Genomic DNA, 18,643 nt, shown 5'->3' on the forward strand with positions numbered 1-18,643 from the left:
CATTTAGTTTTGGAGTGAAAACAGTCTAACTTACATGTCGAAGCCAATCTTTACTCACTTACTCACTTGGCATATGATGAGTATTCATTTTAGGGAGGAGATGATTTTAATGAGCTGGATGAATCTCCTCTCTAACTTGATAAACATATACGGTGATGAAGGTGATCTTGCAGTTCTTTGTAGGCCAGACAGCTTCGAGGTTTCCAGGCGTGTAAATAATTAAAAGCTTCTGAAAGCCGACTGTCCCACTGCGCACTGCTCTTGACATTCATTAATACTGACTTCTGAATGACAGCTGAGTAAAACTGGCAAAAATACTTCCTAAAATGCATTATATTCATTAAAAAAAGGGATAATATTCGTCGTATTGTAATTTTGATTAACAATTAACTATTTTCAATAGAGAATACGGCAGCATTACGGAGCATCAATGCAAAGTCCTTTCAGGCTGAAGGAAATGCAAATTCACACCTGTACAGTAGAGGGCGCTGCTCAAACAAACCTTTCAGCCGTGCTGCCGCTCTGGATTACAGAAGAAGAGGATGTTTATAGTCATTTTTGCTTATTCGTATGGCTGAATTGGATCATTGAAGGTCATCAACTGACACAGGTTAATACAGTAAGATTCAATCCATAAAGTATATTTGTGTAATTTCACATATTTAGTGCATGTTTAATTAATATTTTGAGTTTGAATTTCGTTTTATTTTGAGGAATACTGAATCTGTGAGATGAGTAAATGCATTACAGTAACCATCATGTTCAGCGCACACAATGCATAGACGTACATGAATCCTGTAGCTGATCTAGGCAGGTGGAGCTGGGGAGGTGGAGGAGTTCAGAAAAAGACTGATAACGTGCAGGACTAACTTACGGCAAACACTGAACCAGACTATTTAAGCCTAGTTCACACTACATGATTTTAAGCCCGATTTGCAAATCGTTGAGCTCGCCGACAGGTCAGGGTGTTATCGCGTGCAAATCGCGGGAGATTAGCGGGCGATGAACGCTCGCCAATCTGTTAGTATGAAAGAACCAACAACGCATCAAAGACGCTCGCAGACGCGTCGCCGAGCCCAGAAAAATATCTAGCATGCTAGATACCCAGCGGGGCCCGTGTATGTGGGGCCCACATGGGTTACACATGGGCTACGTGGGTACAGAGTGGGCATGGGCTCAAAATGGGCATCTTATCTGGGGCCCACTTGGGTCAACTAAGTAGGTCCAACATGGGCAAACCCAGGTGGGCTCCCCATATGGGACCTAGTTGGTTCACTAATGGGAAATTGAGTACATGGGTTGAAAATGGGCTACAAGGGGACTAATTCAGTTTACCAAGACAAGTGCAAAAAGTCAATCCCAAAGATTGATTACACTGCACCTTTGAAAAAGAAAGTATTGTTATTTTGACACTTTAACATGTGACTTTAATCTATTAAAAATCTATAAATGCCAACACAATTGCAATTGTACCCAATTTTTGCAAATTAAAAGGACCAAGAAACTTCGGATACAGAGAAAAAAAGAAAAGAAAAAAAAAAAGACTTGAAAGTTTACAAATCTTTGGCAGGATGGATCTCGCGAGATTTCATTCAGCAATTCCCATCCCCCACTCCACGCCTTGAACCGCGCGGGCGCCATTGCACTCTCACTCATTCTGCTGTAATTTTCGGGAGGAGATTCTTGCTGTATTCAAGGTAAGAACTACAATCTTTTAAAAACTGAAATGTTAATTAAAATACATTGTTTTCAAAACATAATGTTAACCAAAAGCTTATTGTCACGTTAGAATTTCAGTTAGAATTTCGAGTTCCCTCAGATCGCGCCATTTTCCCTTATTTCTGGCGCTCTGCACGCTATTATAGCAAGTAATATTCTTAGTTTCTTATAATTGTTAAAGGTCAACTCTCCCAAAAAATGCAACTTGGGCCTTTTGTGAATCTACCCGAGGCAAACCTTTGTTTAAAAGCATAATTATGATGGAAACGCCAGTATTAAGATTGACCGTATTTTAGCTGTTGTTGTTTCCGGCCGCCGGTTTCTTGTCAGTCAAAAATAGTCGAAAAAATACTAGCAGCTATTTGAACTGTGTATTATAACAAGTTGATTGGAGTTGAGACTCCAGCATAAAAATTGTACCACTGTTTTACAATATAAATCCCACAATGGCAGCAGTTTCTTAATTTTTATAAGATGTGCACATTAAACACCCAAAATGAAAGCAGGACTAATTAATATTTCGAATTGAATTAACGTTACCCGACAAGCCTGTTTAATCTGTCTGCTACCGTCTATATTGTGATCACAGAACAGCGTCATACAGCGACCATTTTAGCTTTTAATCTAAAAGTGTGCACATTCAATAAAATATTTAGGCTACATTCTTGATGTTTAATTTTAAATAAATCTTTAATAAATGTCTATTTTGTCACAGAACAACTAGTTTTCACTGAATTATGATATCTGAGAAGCTTTAACACCATCTCGGCAACCCTTTGGATTCCTGTGCTATTTTTTCCTTTCTTTATTTAGTGCTAATTCAAAAACAACTGCACAAAAGATACCCAATATAGTTACACTTTAGAATACTGTTTCAAATAATTAGTAATTCCTTTTGATGGATTTGGTAACACACATGTACAGTATTTTAAACGTTTACAGGGGTAAGTCGTGATTTTATTGCCTTCTGAATCCATAATGTCAGTGTATTGTATTGTATGTATTGTGTATCTATCTAGTGTATGACTCGATACACAATACACACAATAGATTACTACTTCTGATGTAAAATAGCCATCGATTAACCTATGGCTGCACGATTTGGGAGGAAATGTAATTGTGATTATTCAGGTAAAAATTTTTGTGTTGTCTCCCCCATAATGATAATCTTGTTTTTCCTTAGGTTGGCATGGTGGACTCACTCTCGCTGTTATCCAAGGTAAATTATCAACACTATCACCCCTTAAATGTGTTTTATTTAACTAAATACATCATAATCAGCTAAAAAGCATGCGCAGGTCACTTTACTTCCTGAACAAGTGCGTAGCCGAGTCCGTGTTGCTTTCACATTCACGCGAACCGCAGCACGGATCAAGTGCAACCGAACTCAGAGCGCCTCCTCCAGGCAGTCTCGGGTTCGGTACCCCAGTGCGCACCCGGGTCCGCATGACAGCGTTCACATTAGCGATTTTTCATGCAAACAGTGCTCCGTTCCGAACTAAACTGCCAGTGTGAAAGCACCCTAGACTTTTCAAGTAAGCCAACTGAAGTAGCCTACTGTACACGTTAGCGCCTATTTGTTTACGCTAGGAATTTGCAGGCTAAGTGACTGAGGGTGCTTTCACACTGGCAGTTTAGTTCGGTAACTAACTAACATTAGCCCAGTGCATAACAACAATCGTTGATTGCTGAACAGAAATCGTGTCAGATGTGGAGTGAAAAATGTCAAGGTGGAGATAACTGCTTTGCTGCAAGGGCTCAAATATGGAATTTAATCTCACTCTAATGCTCTTTTATATATTTTTTAGGAGGCTTGAAAAAAAATGCCCTTACAAACCAAATTGCCAGAAGAGACGCAGAAAGGGCAGTGTCAAAGTGGCTAATCGGTGCCAGGGACAGGGGAAGAAAGCGTACTGCGAGGGCACATGGTGGAGAGCAAGATGGGTAAAAGTCTTAAGATATGCTTGTTTTTATATGGAAATACAAACTGTAAAAAGACAAGAATGATTGTAGCCAAAAGATATTGAATCAGGGGTTTTCAAACTTGTCCTGGGAACCCTCAGCACTGCACCCACTTCAGATCTAGCAGTTTCTACAAATGAGCTAATGTGATGAATCAGGTGTATTAGATGTGGGAGACATACAAAGTCTGCATCCGAAAACTTAGGCAGCTGACTCATTGCCTCGCTGCCTTATCAGGCAATGTCTTAGCAGGCAGGGTTTACACACTAAGGTGCCTCACAAAACTGATTTCAGACAGACTTATGAGGCAGCATAATGGTTTAACAACAAAGTAAACATTTAATGACTTGAATATTGAAATGACTTCAAAAGAGGTAAAAATGGGTCAAAATGTACATTTTGTGCATTCAATATGTGCAGATGGTGTTCCAGGACAGGTTTGCAAACCCCCTTATCTTGATAAACTTGATGTGGGGCACCAAAAGGCTAACCTGACACATCTGTTTGAACTGTGAAAAGGAATTAAAAAAAGTGGCATAATGGTTGATTCATTCATTTATTTTCTCTTTTCAAAGGACCGTTGGGAGAGCGACGACAGAGGAGTGAGAAGCTGTTTTGGAAATTGTCAGGAGCTTTAACTTTTTTTTATAGTTAACATTTTGATACTTGTGTTTTATAAAGTTGTAAATGTGCAATGTTCTAATAGTCATGTTAAAAATGTTATTATAACTTGCTTAATAAAGTAAAGCATGAACTACTGCTTCTGTTCATTGAATACCTTTAACATTTTAGTGTAGTTTAGTGGATTACATGTAATGTTTGTATTTAGGGGTTTACTGTAAAATAAGGTAACCCAAACAAACAAATATAGTAGCCCATATATATACCTGTTGTGGCCCATAAGAGCCCTAGATAAGACCTATCTGGGTCCCATCATCAACCCATGTGGGCAGACTCCTGTAGGCCCTAAATGGGAGCTACCTAGGTTACCCATATGGGCCCGATATGGAGCCCATCAAGATCCCATCATCAACCCATCTGGGCTAACCCATGTGGGGCCTCCATGGAAACTGAGGACAAAATTACCTGGGTCCCAGTTGGGTAGCCCAGGTGGGCCCCAGATATCAGCCCAAGTACAACCCCTTTGGGCCCCACATGGGTGTGTTGGCTGGGTATCCAGAGCTGTCGCACGACTCAACCTCACGTGATGTCATGAGCTACAGCCAATCAGAGCAAGGCATGTTTGCGTGTTGCGTTCTTCTTCGTCTTCTTCGCGGGGTATTGGTGCGCGTGCTGTTTCGCATCATTTCCGGTTCGTTTTATCGCGTGATTTTTCGTGACAAAACGTGGTTTGTAGACAAGATAGAATCGTTGGGTGACAGTTGTTGTCAACTCGTGTAGTGCGTCACCTCCTGTTGCGGATCAATCACGTTGTGTCGTGTGGTGTGAACTAGCTCAACAACTTGAACACTCCTGATTTCACAGAGAGCAAGTCATGTAGTGTGAACCGCACAGTTCAGCCCGACGTTTTAAAATCATGTAGTGTGAACTAGGCTTTAAATGTCCAGTAAGCGATCTCATTGGCTGCAGGATCAGCAGAGGCAAATGCCCTTGTAGTAATAACGCAATTGCTTGCAGACTGCATGTAAAGGACCTGCGCCCTCTAGAGTTTCACGACTGAACTACATATTAGCAAAACACGAGAAAAAAACCCGAAGAAACTAAAAATAGCATAACGGCCAAAAACAGCTCGAGGAGATCAAGATTTGCCGGCTGACCCCTCGAGAGGCTTTTATAGAGGCGATGACGAGGCGGAGACACCAATACGCAGGTTTAAATTCATCAGAGTAACAAAGCTATCTTCCCCTGCCCTCGTTCATCTTGATAAAAAGGTTTTGTGTGAAGGGTCGTCCACAGACCTTCTCTGCTGCCCTCTCTCCCTGTGCGCCGCAGGTTGCCATGAGGAGTAATGATCTGCTCTAATCGGCAGGGATTTCTCTCCGGAGACCCGGCCGACGGTGGCCTGGATTCGGGAATAGCAACTCTCGTTCTGTGGGAAAGAACGTCCCAGATTCCAGCGTGGAAAAGCCTAAAAGCCTGCGGTGTCAGTGGTGTAGACTCAATATTTTTTTCCCCCTGTTTTTCCTCACATAAACGGTTCTAAATCATGAATCAAAGCAACTTAGAGATGAATAACAATAAAAACAAAGTTTGATTCGGAGGAAAGCATTTGAAAATGGACCGTACAAGAATGCGTATTTATATTCCTTAAATCATCACAAATTATGTCTTATCAAAACCAATGGAATAAAATAAACTATATGTGATTTATTATACAGTAAGTATTAAAATATTTGGGTTAGTACGATTTTTTTTTTTTTTTAGAGAAATCAATACTTTTATTCAGCAAAGGTCTATTAAATCGATCAAAACTGACAGTAAATACATTTATAATGTTGCAAAATAATTATGTTTCAAGTAAATACTGTTCTTTTTTTTTATTTCTATTCATCAAATAATCCAAGTCATCATATTTGAATGATTTCTGAAGGATCATGTGACACTGAAGACTGGAGGAATGATGCTGAAAATTCAGCTTTGCATCACAGGAATAAATTGCATTTTAATATATATTCAAGTAGAAAGCAGCTACCTTCAATTTTTAAAAAAAAAAATCGAAATATTACAGTTTTTACTGTATTTTTGATCAAATAAATGCAGCCTTGGTGAGCATAAGAGACTTTATACAGAAACTTTGCGACTTCAAACTTTTGAATGGTAGTTAATATATACAAATATAGAAGTTTGTGGGCGTATGGCTTGACTTTCATTTGGACTGTCATTATTTCATAAAATACTCAATTCTAAAGTTTGTCCAAGTATTTAGATGACTCCAAAAGAGTAGAAATAATTTATGAACACTTCCCACACTCTATCTTTTGTCACGGAGTTTGCACAATAGAGAATATGAAATTGACATAATTACAACATTTGAGTGAAAACTGTGTAATTTAGCAAAAAAAAAGGGGATTATGTCTTGGACAAAGTGTTCAGGAAAAGCTTTCATTATATCGCAAGTGTGTTTTGTCTATTTGTCAGTACTTTTAGTCAAGAAGCAGCTGCACAGGCATTCAGAAATCTCCACCCGCATGTCAGTCAAATATTGTTTGGCTCATTGTGTTGTGTGTGCTAATCTTGCAGGCTGTTTGTTTTTCTTGTCTTTAAGGCGGATAAATGTGTCATGTCTTCTCTTTTTACCAGATGATGTGAGGTCGGGCAACATTCAAGCTGAGTGAATGTTAGAAGTCAAGCCAATTAGATAGAAATGCCAAGGTCATGGGTTCAGTTCCCAGGAAATGCATGAACGCAATTTAAGCCACGTAGGTTAAAAGTGCATAGCAAATATGAACATGTAAATGTAATGCAATTAAATGATATGTTGGTATTACTTTTTTTGCGACAGAACTAGTTTTTGTCATTTTCGAAAAACGTTTGTAGACCTAAATTAAAGTAAAATGTTTTATTTGGCACTCAAACTATAATAAATGTTATAACATTATTAATAATTTATCTGTTATTTAAAAAAATATAGAATAATTTAAGACAATTTAACACACCTTCAACCCCAAAATTATCATTAGCATATTGCAAAAAATGTATACAAAATAAAATGAAAAACTTGCGATACAATAAATTAACTTAAAATAAAATTAAAAATAGCTTAAAAATCTTAATGACAACTAAGCACACCCTCAACACCCAAATTCTCATTAGCAAAATAAATGAATTAATCAAATAAAATAATCTTAATGATATTAAGCACACCCTCAATCCCCAAATTCTTATTAGCATAAAAAAATAAAATAAAAATTAAGCATACCCTCAACCCCCCAAAATCTCATTAGCATATTGCAAAAATAAAATGGAATAAAATAAATTAGAAAATAAAAAATTGGTTTAAAAATCTTAATGATAATTAAGCGCACCCTCAACCTGCAAATTCTCATCTTAATAATAAAATAAAATATATGATAACAATAACAATAAAATAAAAAATATAAATAAATATTATAAATATTATAACATTAATTATGTTATAAATGTTATGTCTGTTATATAAAATAAAATGGAATAAAATAATAAAAATCTTAATTAAGCACACCATTAACCCCCCAAATTCACATTAGCATAATGCAGAAAATACTGTAATGCAGAAACAAAAACCACCCTGTCAGGACATTATCAGCAGAGACTAATACTAACATGATGGACAAAAAAGTTCAGTATCAAATTTGGCATCAAGTTTGGGAATAAATGAATACTTTTATTCAGAAAGGATTAATTAAATTGATCAGAAGTGACACTAAAGACTCATATATCAAGACAACGATTATATAACTATATATATATATATATATATACACACACACACACACACACACACATATATATAATGTGTGAAATAAGAAACACATTGTATTTGTTATTTGTCAATGTATCGCAATTATGGTAAGGCAGCGCAAGCTTTCTAAATGAAACCGTCGATTCGAGCTGACTTCTGGATCATCTAGTCTTTACCAGTCAGTATTTCTCTCTGACAAACAAATCCATAAATAATGGCAAACAGATCTGCCTGTGATTGAATGATCGGACTTCTCCTCAAGTTCAATTCTCGCTCTCTTTCTCTCGACTGGTTTCCGTCAGCAGAAAGCGTCTCGAGACACATCCCTGACGCGGCTCCGTGGGCTCTGGGGTGTCAGTGTGTGTGGGCAGACGAGAGTGGGTGGAACGTTCCTCATGAAAATAATTGATCGAGGGAGAGAGGCAAAGAGATTCAAAATAGTGAAGCCAAACACAAACAATGACTCGCGGCGTGATGCTGCCTCACCACGCAAACACTCACAGTAGCAGAGCTCATGTTTAAATGACAAACTGATTACAAGCAACTCTAATGAGATCACACATTACCACAAACACCTCTAAAAGTGTCTTACAGGAGCGGGTTAGATGAGCTTTCTCAACGGCATCTGTGTTATGCTGTCAGTCACGGTTCAGTTTGTGTGAAGGTTTTGTAAAAGACATACACAGGAATGTGTTGTGTTAACAAAGGCCCTGTTTACACCTGGTGTTAAGATGTGTTTTGTAGAGGAAGGAGACATTCCTGTTTACATCTGGTGTTTTAATCCGTCTCGTCTGTCCACTTTCAAACACTTCTGTCCTGATTTCTTCAAGGGGAGGGTCTATGGGAGGGTAAATGTATGGGCTTTTTCAGATCTTTCGATCTAATGGATGAAATAAGCTCATGCAATTTACATATGAACACGACCGGAGATGACGGAAAAACACACTGAGAGCATCAGTGTGTGTTAGAAATCAGGAATGGTGAGAGAACATTGTGCTTGGTATGTTTTTCGTCTTCAAACCAAACTTGGGTCTTCAGTCGAGAAAGTTTAAATCCCGGCTGGCTAGAGCGCTTCCCATAATGTCAGTAGACGGAGAGTAGACGGTCTTTTGTGGCTGCCAGTGTTGTAGTCGAGTCACCAACTGTAGAGTCCGAGTCGAGTCTCGAGTCCCAGTGTTCGAGTCCGAGTCCAAGTCCGAGTCACCAAAGAAGAGTCCGAGTCGAGTCACCATTACCTGAGTTCAAGTCCGAGTCGAGTCTCGAGTCCCAGTGTTCGAGTCCGAGTCCAAGTCCGAGTCACCAAAGAAGAGTCCGAGTCCAAGTCCGAGTCACCAAAGAAGAGTCCGAGTCGAGTCCAAGTCGAGTCACCATTACCTGAGTTCAAGTCCGAGTCGAGTCTCGAGTCCCAGTGTTCGAGTCCGAGTCCAAGTCCGAGTCACCAAAGAAGAGTCCGAGTCCAAGTCCGAGTCACCAAAGAAGAGTCCGAGTCGAGTCCAAGTCGAGTCACCATTACCGGAGTTCAAGTCCGAGTCGAGTCTCGAGTCCCAGTGTTCGAGTCCGAGTCCAAGTCCGAGTCACCAAAGAAGAGTTCGAGTCGAGTCCAAGTCGAGTCACCATTACCGGAGTTCAAGTCCGAGTCGAGTCTCGAGTCCCGTGTTCGAGTCCGAGTCCAAGTCCGAGTCACCAAAGAAGAGTCCGAGTCGAGTCCAAGTCGAGTCACCATTACCGGAGTTCAAGTCCGAGTCGAGTCTCGAGTCCCAGTGTTCGAGTCCGAGTCCAAGTCCGAGTCACCAAAGAAGAGTCCGAGTCGAGTCCAAGTCCGAGTCACCAAAGAAGAGTCCGAGTCGAGTCCAAGTCGAGTCACCATTACCGGAGTTCAAGTCCGAGTCGAGTCTCGAGTCCCGTGTTCGAGTACGAGTCCAAGTCCGAGTCACCAAAGAAGAGTCCGAGTCGAGTCCAAGTCGAGTCACCATTACCGGAGTTCAAGTCCGAGTCGAGTCTCGAGTCCCGTGTTCGAGTGACATTCAAGCAACATTTTTCAGGCACTCTTTCTTGCAGCTAGAAATGTGTATGATATCACTAGAATTGCCTTTGACCTTAGTTCAAAACATTGTCAACTAGCTGTGGCATGATTATATTTATTTAATTGTTCAAATACATTTTTGGATGATCAGTCAACTGGAATGGATAAAGAAAACAAAAAAGAAAGCCTAATTGGACAGAGGAGGAGAAATGCATTCTTCTTGACCAATATGGTAAAAGAAAAACAATTTTGAAATTTTGAAAAGCAAACTAAATCCCAATGTAACTGCGGCAAAAAAAACCCAGAAAATGCAGTGCTATAAGCAGTTGTAACTCCGCAGGTAAATAGTGGTTGCGATGTGTGACATAGTCAAGGTCGCCGTCTAGTTTGGTAGCCGAGTCGGTCTCGAGTCCAAGTCCAGGACTCGAGTACTCTATCACTGGTTTGAACACATTCGACCACATGAGCGTTTACACACACGAAATCAATCCGTTCTACTGTGTTTTCGACTACCTCTGGAAGTGGTGGAAAGCGGAGAAGCTCAACACGTTTTAGACCCCGTTTACACCTGTATTTAGAGTCGCCCACTTGTGATCCGATCGACCAAAACACACAAACCAAAACAGGGCCAAAGTATTGCACTTTGCAAATGTGTTTTCACTGTGTGAGGCAATTCACGTTAGAATGGTAAAAATCATTATCAAACTGAATGTGTGTGAAAATGGTTTTACCAACAGAAATTTGCTATTTAATAAAAAGTTACAGTTGAATTGTTTTATGAATCGTTTAATATACGTACGCAGGGTTTAATAAACATTTGAGAAATTCATTCTGTAAAAAAAAAACGTGAGGACACTGCATGTTGGAAATTCATGAAAGAATGGTTTTGCGAAAACTTTACACAAACATTCATTCTAGAAACAAATGTGCAGGTACTGCATTGTATGTACATTTACGCAATAATGCTTTTACACACATTTTACAAAGAAATGTAGTAAATTTTGTTCTTCTTTGAACAAATGGATCAGTGTAGTATATAATGTAGCAGTTGGTAACGCTATTGTAGTGTCCTTGTTACATGTAGTAGTAACAAATAATTTACAGTGTCCTTTAAATATGTTACATATACTTACCATAGTAAAAACCGTAAATTATGCATAATTACATGCAACTAACCCTAAACCAAATCGCAACCCTAATCATATGTATTAAGTACATGTATTTTACTCAGAACTTAAATGTATGATTACACTGTAACACGGACACCTTAAAATAAAGTGTAACCGATGGTTTTATTTATGATTTACACTGAATTTTGTTCTGTAAACAAATGCGCTGGTTCTGCACGATGACACAATTTACGTACGAATGTGAACATTTTACATGGAAATTAGTTTTGTAAATGTACGTGAAGATACACGTTGAAGACGGTTTTGCGAACACAAAATTCATTCTGTAAACAAACGTGCGGGTACTACACGATACAACAATTTACGCAATAATGGTTGTATGAACATTTAACACACAAATTTGTTCTTTTTTGCCTTTATTTATAGAGTATCTGCGGTGCACAATGAGTTTATGTAAGAATATTTTTACAACCTTACCCTGGACTTTACAATTGACACCAAAATTCGTTCTGTAAACAAATCGATTAGGGCTGTATGATGCAACAGAAACCATTAGATTTAATTTACACAGCGAGTCGTTCTACTCTGCCAACTATGTGTAAATTGATTTCCACACCTCATGTTTGAAATGGTAGAAATCATTCTTGAAAGCAGGAATCCTGAGCAGTTTGGGTGGCGAGCTTCTCCTCGCAGCTCCAGGTAATGGCATGAGTTTCCCACCTCATTCACACTGTGAGCACAACCCTGTGGTTCTCTCAGCGCAGGCTTGGCACAGGGATTTAGGAACAGGTGCCAGCTCAGTGTCACCTCCACAGAAGATTAGCACGGATTGGCCGTGGACCGCACTGCTTACAGCGGGCATCGCGGGCACCTCCGCCGGGCACTTTGAGGTCTTGCCAGATGGTATGCGCACATACAGTGAACACAAAGGCAGCCCTATGGGTCTCTCACCTCGAGTAAAGTGTCAACTGGCATGGCGAGCGGATGGCCAGCGTGAGATATACGCATTACGCAACAATGTGTGAGTTTGCTCATAGTAAGTTTAACATTGATTCAGTAACATATGTGATATGTGTAGGCTATCTATATATATCCTTAATATATAGTCTATTTGTTTTTGTAGTACTAAGTTAAAAATACTAGCAGACTTACATTCCCGTCCATATTTTAACTTAATTAAATAGATGTGTATGAAAATCCCGAATTAAGTCGTAAGTTGTAATTCTGACTTGTATATTGTGATGTATAAATATCTAGTGTATAAATGTATAAATATCTATTTAACCAATATCAAATCACTATTGTACACTGTAAAAAAGTATTTTTCGAAGTTGTTTTACAAGAAAATACCATTTCAGTTTTTTATACATATTCATTTTAATACAAGTAATAAAAAAAACTTCACGTTCAACTCAAACTTGCAATTTCTTTGTAATTGCTTGTTAACTTTATTTGCAATTTATGAGTAAATTTATTATTTTTTTAAAATAAAATATCATGTTTTTGTTTTTTAAAGTCCCCTGCAGTCAATATTTGTATCCCTTTAAAATCATCTTTGATAATCAAAATGACATTTAAACGTATTTTTTCCCTGTAAAAAAAAATATTTCTTCATGCCTTAAAATGTATTTAATGTAACTCATACACCCTTGCTTTATTTAGTATATTTGGAACCATGAATATGCAAATTAGTCTCCGCCTCCACTCACTCACCCCAGCTCAGAATACCTGTTCCACTCGGTCAACTGTAGTAAACGCTACACAGTGGAAAGTGTAAATATAGGTAAAATTCAGCTATATATGTCTGAACCTGATTCAGAAGCAGAAAAAGAGGAAGAGTGAACTATAGAGGGTCGTCTACAAGTCGATGTATCAGAATGGTATCATTATGTATTTTTTTACAGAACGGTAATTGATATGATTAGACTTTGGCTTTACTTTATCAAACAACTAATAATGTGTTGCTAATGTAACACAAACCGTGTTCCTATTCAAAATCAGCATCCTTAGAAAGGCTTTGAACACACACACACACGTTACAACATGTTTGTGATGGTAAGAAACGAGCGATTTCAAACCGACTTTTTGAGACTGTCTTTGGTTCACCTCAGATTTGAAGGGAAAATACTCATCAATGGTGTCGACTTATGAATTTGCACATGGCTTGTCTTAAATCATAATAAAAACACCACATAGACATGTAAAACAACATTAAACGCTTGATTTTCACCACAGAGGGACGTTAAATCTTACAAAACCTGTTCATCCAAACATGTGATTTCTAGAATCTTCTGCCTGAAGGTCTTTATCGTTGGTGGTTTGGATGAGGGCTTCTTTATAGCTTAGCCATAGCTCTGTAAAGGTCACCGTATGCATACAACTTTTCGGCTGTCCTTTGTAGGGTGAACTTTACTCAAACAAAAGAAAATTGTTGGAAAATGTCAGCTACTGGATATGGATCTGTCAACATACGGCTGAATGTAACATATTTGAATAGTGCTATCCTAATAAGACTTGAGACCGCTACTCACTGTACACTGTAAAAATGGATTAAAACAACTGAAGCTTATGTAATGCTCTTCTGAAGTCTTATGCGGTGATTCCCTGTACATTCTAGTGAGGTGTAAGAAATGTTGTCGTAGTATAGATGTGGAAAAAGACTATTTTTAACTGAGAAAAGGCGACAAATAAGCTCAACATGGCGCCTGCAGTAATACCTGCCTGTGCTTTCCTGGCCCTGAAGAAAACAGCTGTGACAGACAAGATCTAAGTCACACTGAAAAACTGCCTTTTGAAGGGAATATTGGTGGTACGTCATGTCCTTGTCTTTATGGCTTGTGGGGTCGGGAAAAGGAGAATTTTTTCTTGTCTGTGAAGCAGATATTAGTCGCTCGCTACCACTTTCTAATAGATGTCATTGCTAAGCTAAGTGTCGGAAAGAGTTGTTTTTCAAAACGTCCTCAGATAACACTAAAAACTCATGTCTACAGTTTACGTATATCTTCAAATAATACAAATAAATAACATTACGTGTTATGTGAATGTTTCAGAAATATGTAGGTGCTGCATGATTCAACAATTTACACAACAATGGTTTTCCGAAAAAATACAAACAGGAATTGTAAATGTGCTGCATGATGCCGCAATTAACATAAAAGTTAAACTACGTAAAAGTTTTGCGAACAATCTGCTCAGTAATTTATTCTCTAGACAAATTCGCCAGCACTGCATGATGCGTCAATTTACGCAAGAGGCTTTATAGAAAATTTCTTCACAAATTTGTTTCTTAAAGCAGCATTAAGTAGGAATTCCGTTTTTGTCAAACAGCGACCCCTAGAGTCGCTGTGGAGTACTTGTACTGTCGTGAATAGCACTCATGCAGAGATCGCTCGCACTCACGGCCGGATCCCCTCCCCCTGTACACCGGTACCTGTTCAGTAGGATGGACGCTGTAACGAGTGGAAATAAGGTATGGCCCCTTTAAGAGCTGCGCGCGCCCTGTTTAACTGTCGGCAGTCTGTATTGTATGTGCCCCTCGAACACCACATGTATACGGCGCCGGGTTATTTCTGTTTGATGCTCGTTTTATCAGAATTTTATCAGACCTGTTTTTTGCCGTAAACCAATTCGTTACCTCGCGAGACCTGATATCACACGATACTTCCTAACCCGCCGGCCCAAAGTTGCAAGGGTGGTTTTGCGGCTCACAGGCACTAGGGGGGGTGCGAGACGACCACCATTCAACACGAAATCAGTAATATAAACATTACAATGACTCCAAAGCTGTTCGGTTAGGGGGTAAAAAAGTTACTTAGTTCACCTTTAAACAAAAGTGTTTGTGCTCCATGATGCCGCAATTTGCGTAAGAAAAGTTTTGAGAAACAATTTGCACCGAAATTTGTTTTGTAGACGAATTTGTCGGCACTGTATAATGTGTCAATATACGCAAGAGTGGTTTTATGGAAAATGTGTTTCTTAAATGAATGTGTTTGTGCTGCATGAAGGAACAGTTTATGTGCTATGTTTTTTGAACAATTTACACAGGAATTCATCCTGTAAACAAATCGGTCAACACTCTAATGTCCATCAATTTACACAAGTGGTTATATAAACGTTTTGCACAGAAATTTGTTCTATAAACAAATGTATCGGTACAAATTTTAACAGTTGTCGTCGGTGCTGTATGATGTGAGGATTTATATTAAATTGGCTTTACAAACTATTCATGCAAAAAAAAAGTGTTACTAATAAATAGATTCAAGATTCAAGCCAACAAATCTTCTAATGTTTATTCACATCAAATTAAAAGTAGAAGTTAAAGATAATATTACATAACATTCATCTTGAATCAAATGCTATTTATTATAATGCAAATTACTCTTAAAATTTGTCAATTGGAATTAGACAATGTTACAATAAAACATTAATTAAAGACAAACATTTCCATTCTTTCATTGTGTGTTCCTTCTCTAGTTTTTTTTTTTTTTATCAGCATGAGATTATCATATTTTTGGGTATTTTAGAAAGGCTGTAATACATACAAAGTAGAAACAATAGCCCACGCGGCCTTTGAGTAAGCATTGCAAAGAGGGTCCCTTGCTGCTAAAATTTAGAAAGATCACTGCTACATATTTCCAACCAGTCAAATGTCATTTATAGTAAAACGCATGTATTGACTTCATTTTGCACTGAAACAACAACAAAACAAGTCATTTCAACCATCTTCCTGTAGACAAGACAACTGTTGCAAAGCAAGCGGATATTATAGGTTTCATTTTTGTGTGGGAGTCAGTTTGTCTCATTGATTGAAATCATATTGGAATGTTAATTTATAGGGATGTATTTTGTTTTTGTCAAAGGCATTTCTGCAAAACAAATGGTTAGTTGCACTTCATCATTTGCATAAAGCATTGTGTTTCCCTGCTTCAGAACAGGCATGGGTCACGACCTATCAGTTGAAAACTACAGTAGATGTTTGCTTGACATTCAAACAGGGTCACTGCAGACCACTGGATCAACAAGGAAACAAACAAACAAGCTGGACAGATTGTACAATCCATATTATTGAGTATAAACAATGCATCAGTTTACCTTGATTGTGGGTTTCTTGGTGGAAAACCCTCTGTACCATCCTGAAACAGACAACACACTAATGTTAGTTGAAAAACATTGACATTATAAATTACAGTAAATGAGAACCTAACATCAGAAGCAATATGCCAAATGGGGAAAGAAAACGTTAAAATGAAAATACATTCTCTGCATATCTAATAATTTTAAATATTTTTACTAGAAAATTGCTATTAAGATAAAATATCATAATTAAGAAAAGCGCCCCCTATGATCAAAAGGTACATTTTGAGTGTGTTAAAGGGATAGTTCACTTTGAAATTAATTTTTGGTATGTTTTAGCCTACCTCAAGGGCATCCAAGATGTAGGTGCCTTTGTTTCCGCAGTAGTTTCAATTTTGATATTTTAGGTCAAACCGTTCTTGTCTGTCAGTCATATAATGCAGGTCTATGGTCACCACCTCAAAGAGCATGCACAGAGAAGTCCAAATTAAACATGATTTAATGACTCGTAAATGTAAGTACACATTGATGGCCTAAGACACGAAACGAGCGGTTTGTGTGAGAAAACGAACAGTATTTATATCGTTTTTACCTCTTGTAAACACAGCCACGTCCAAGTGATCTGAGGGCGCGGGCGCTTCGGTCTGCGCAAGCGCCAGAAATGATCTCTCGCGTGGTTGCGAAAAAAAATCTACGTTGTCTGTTGATATATCGAAATCGTCTTCCATTGCGATTTCCTGTATATCTAAATATGTTTAGATCTTCACAGTGAAAGGTAACACTTCCGAAATCTCTGTGTAAACAATGAGTGACGTACACGCCCGAGAGATCACTTCCGGCGATTTCCGCCGCTTGCACAGACCGAAGCGCCCGCGCCCTCAGATCACTTGGACGTGGCTGTGGTTACAAGAGGTAAAAACGATATAAATACTGTTCGTTTTCTCACACAAACCGCTCGTTTCGTGTCTTAGGCCATCAATGTGTACTTACATTTACGAGTCATTAAATCATGTTTAATTTGGACTTCTCTGTGCATGCTCTTTGAGGTGGTGACCATAGACCTCCATTATATGACTGACAGACAAGAACGGTTTGACCTAAAAATATCAAAATTGAAACTACTGCGGAAACAAAGACACATACATCTTGGATGCCCTTGAGGTAAGCTAAAACATACCAAAACATAATTTCAAAGTGAACTATCCCTTTAAGGGGCATCTTACTCCAGAGGGTGTCCTGGCCCATGCAGTTTTTGTACATCAATAATATGCACTCATGAAATATATATCTTTTTTGTCAACATACTGTATGCCGTGTGCACACACTCTTGACTTTTTGACTCTGAAAAAGTACTTCACTGTGTTCCTAATGCATTGAATCGCATTTTCACAGCGACTATGCCATGCTGAATGCCATCTCTTTTAGATGAGGTGGAACATAAAGACTGGAACTCATTGTACACTAAGGTCTGGGCCATCAATTTCACTGGCTGATGTCCAGAACATCTCAGAAATTCTGCCTCCCAGCAGATTCAACACACTGCCGCAGAATCCAACCAACATCATAATAAGCTTTCAGTCCGTAATAAATGAGCTCAACGTGTTCAAATCTCAAGTCTCTGCACAGTATGTCACCTTAATAATACAGTAAGAAAGCCAGCTGTTAGCAACGTTAGCCACATAAAGAGCTACGCAATGACATTAAATCATGACTGAATAGTTGCCTTGAGTATTTGCTGTGTTATACATCTGAGAAATGTGAAATGGCTTCCGAACAAGAAACAAATGTAGGGTAAGACTTGAGATCCAGCAATAGAAAACCTCGACCAGAGCCACCATCCAATCAATTCCCCCTGGACAAAAAACACGTTTTTCTTGTTCGAGAAGCCGTTTCACTTGGATATACATCACAGCAGGGAAGGAGAGAATGTCGCAACTTCTGTTTCATGCCGACTTTAATGATAAAGATGAAGAGCATTTTTGATGTTAAAATACTTGCATTTATTGGTTGATTTCCCAGAAGAGTATAAACACAATTTCAAACATTGCTGAAATAAAGCAAAATAACTGAGAAAAATCAGAAATAGTCCTCAGATCCCATGTCCGTAATTTATAGCAAAACATCTAGCGTTAATTCGATCTCAAACAGATTCATTAAAAGAAGTTATTACTCCATCAGGAGTGACATCATTACCAACGTGGTTGAACGAACAATTAGCGACAATACGGTTTCGGGAAACAGTCGTGACTGGCTAGTTGATTTCTTCAACAATGCATCATACTTTGGTAGTTAGGCAGCGAGTTGCGTCGTTGTACGGAAAACACACCTCAGTTC

The 18,643-nt window shown here is 38.5% G+C and overlaps 1 protein-coding gene across 12 annotated transcripts in view; it reads right to left on the reverse strand.

Moving 5' to 3' along the window:
- The window catches only part of dock3 (dedicator of cytokinesis 3), a 229,095-nt gene that overhangs the window by 140,825 nt on the left and 69,627 nt on the right, over window positions 1-18,643 (reverse strand). For all 12 annotated transcript variants that reach the window (XR_008807959.1, XM_056260587.1, XM_056260585.1 and 9 more), the window contains one exon: window positions 16,328-16,368. Coding sequence is in view for 11 of the 12 variants with exons in the window: in XM_056260587.1 (XP_056116562.1) it covers window positions 16,328-16,368 (41 nt within the window). In the remaining variant the exon portion in view is untranslated. The remainder of the gene's footprint in view (window positions 1-16,327; window positions 16,369-18,643) is intronic.

Source organism: Rhinichthys klamathensis, unplaced genomic scaffold, assembly GCF_029890125.1.
Source record: "Rhinichthys klamathensis goyatoka isolate OS25496 unplaced genomic scaffold, OSU_Roscu_1.1 h1tg000009l_1, whole genome shotgun sequence".
NCBI lineage: Eukaryota > Metazoa > Chordata > Actinopteri > Cypriniformes > Leuciscidae > Rhinichthys > Rhinichthys klamathensis.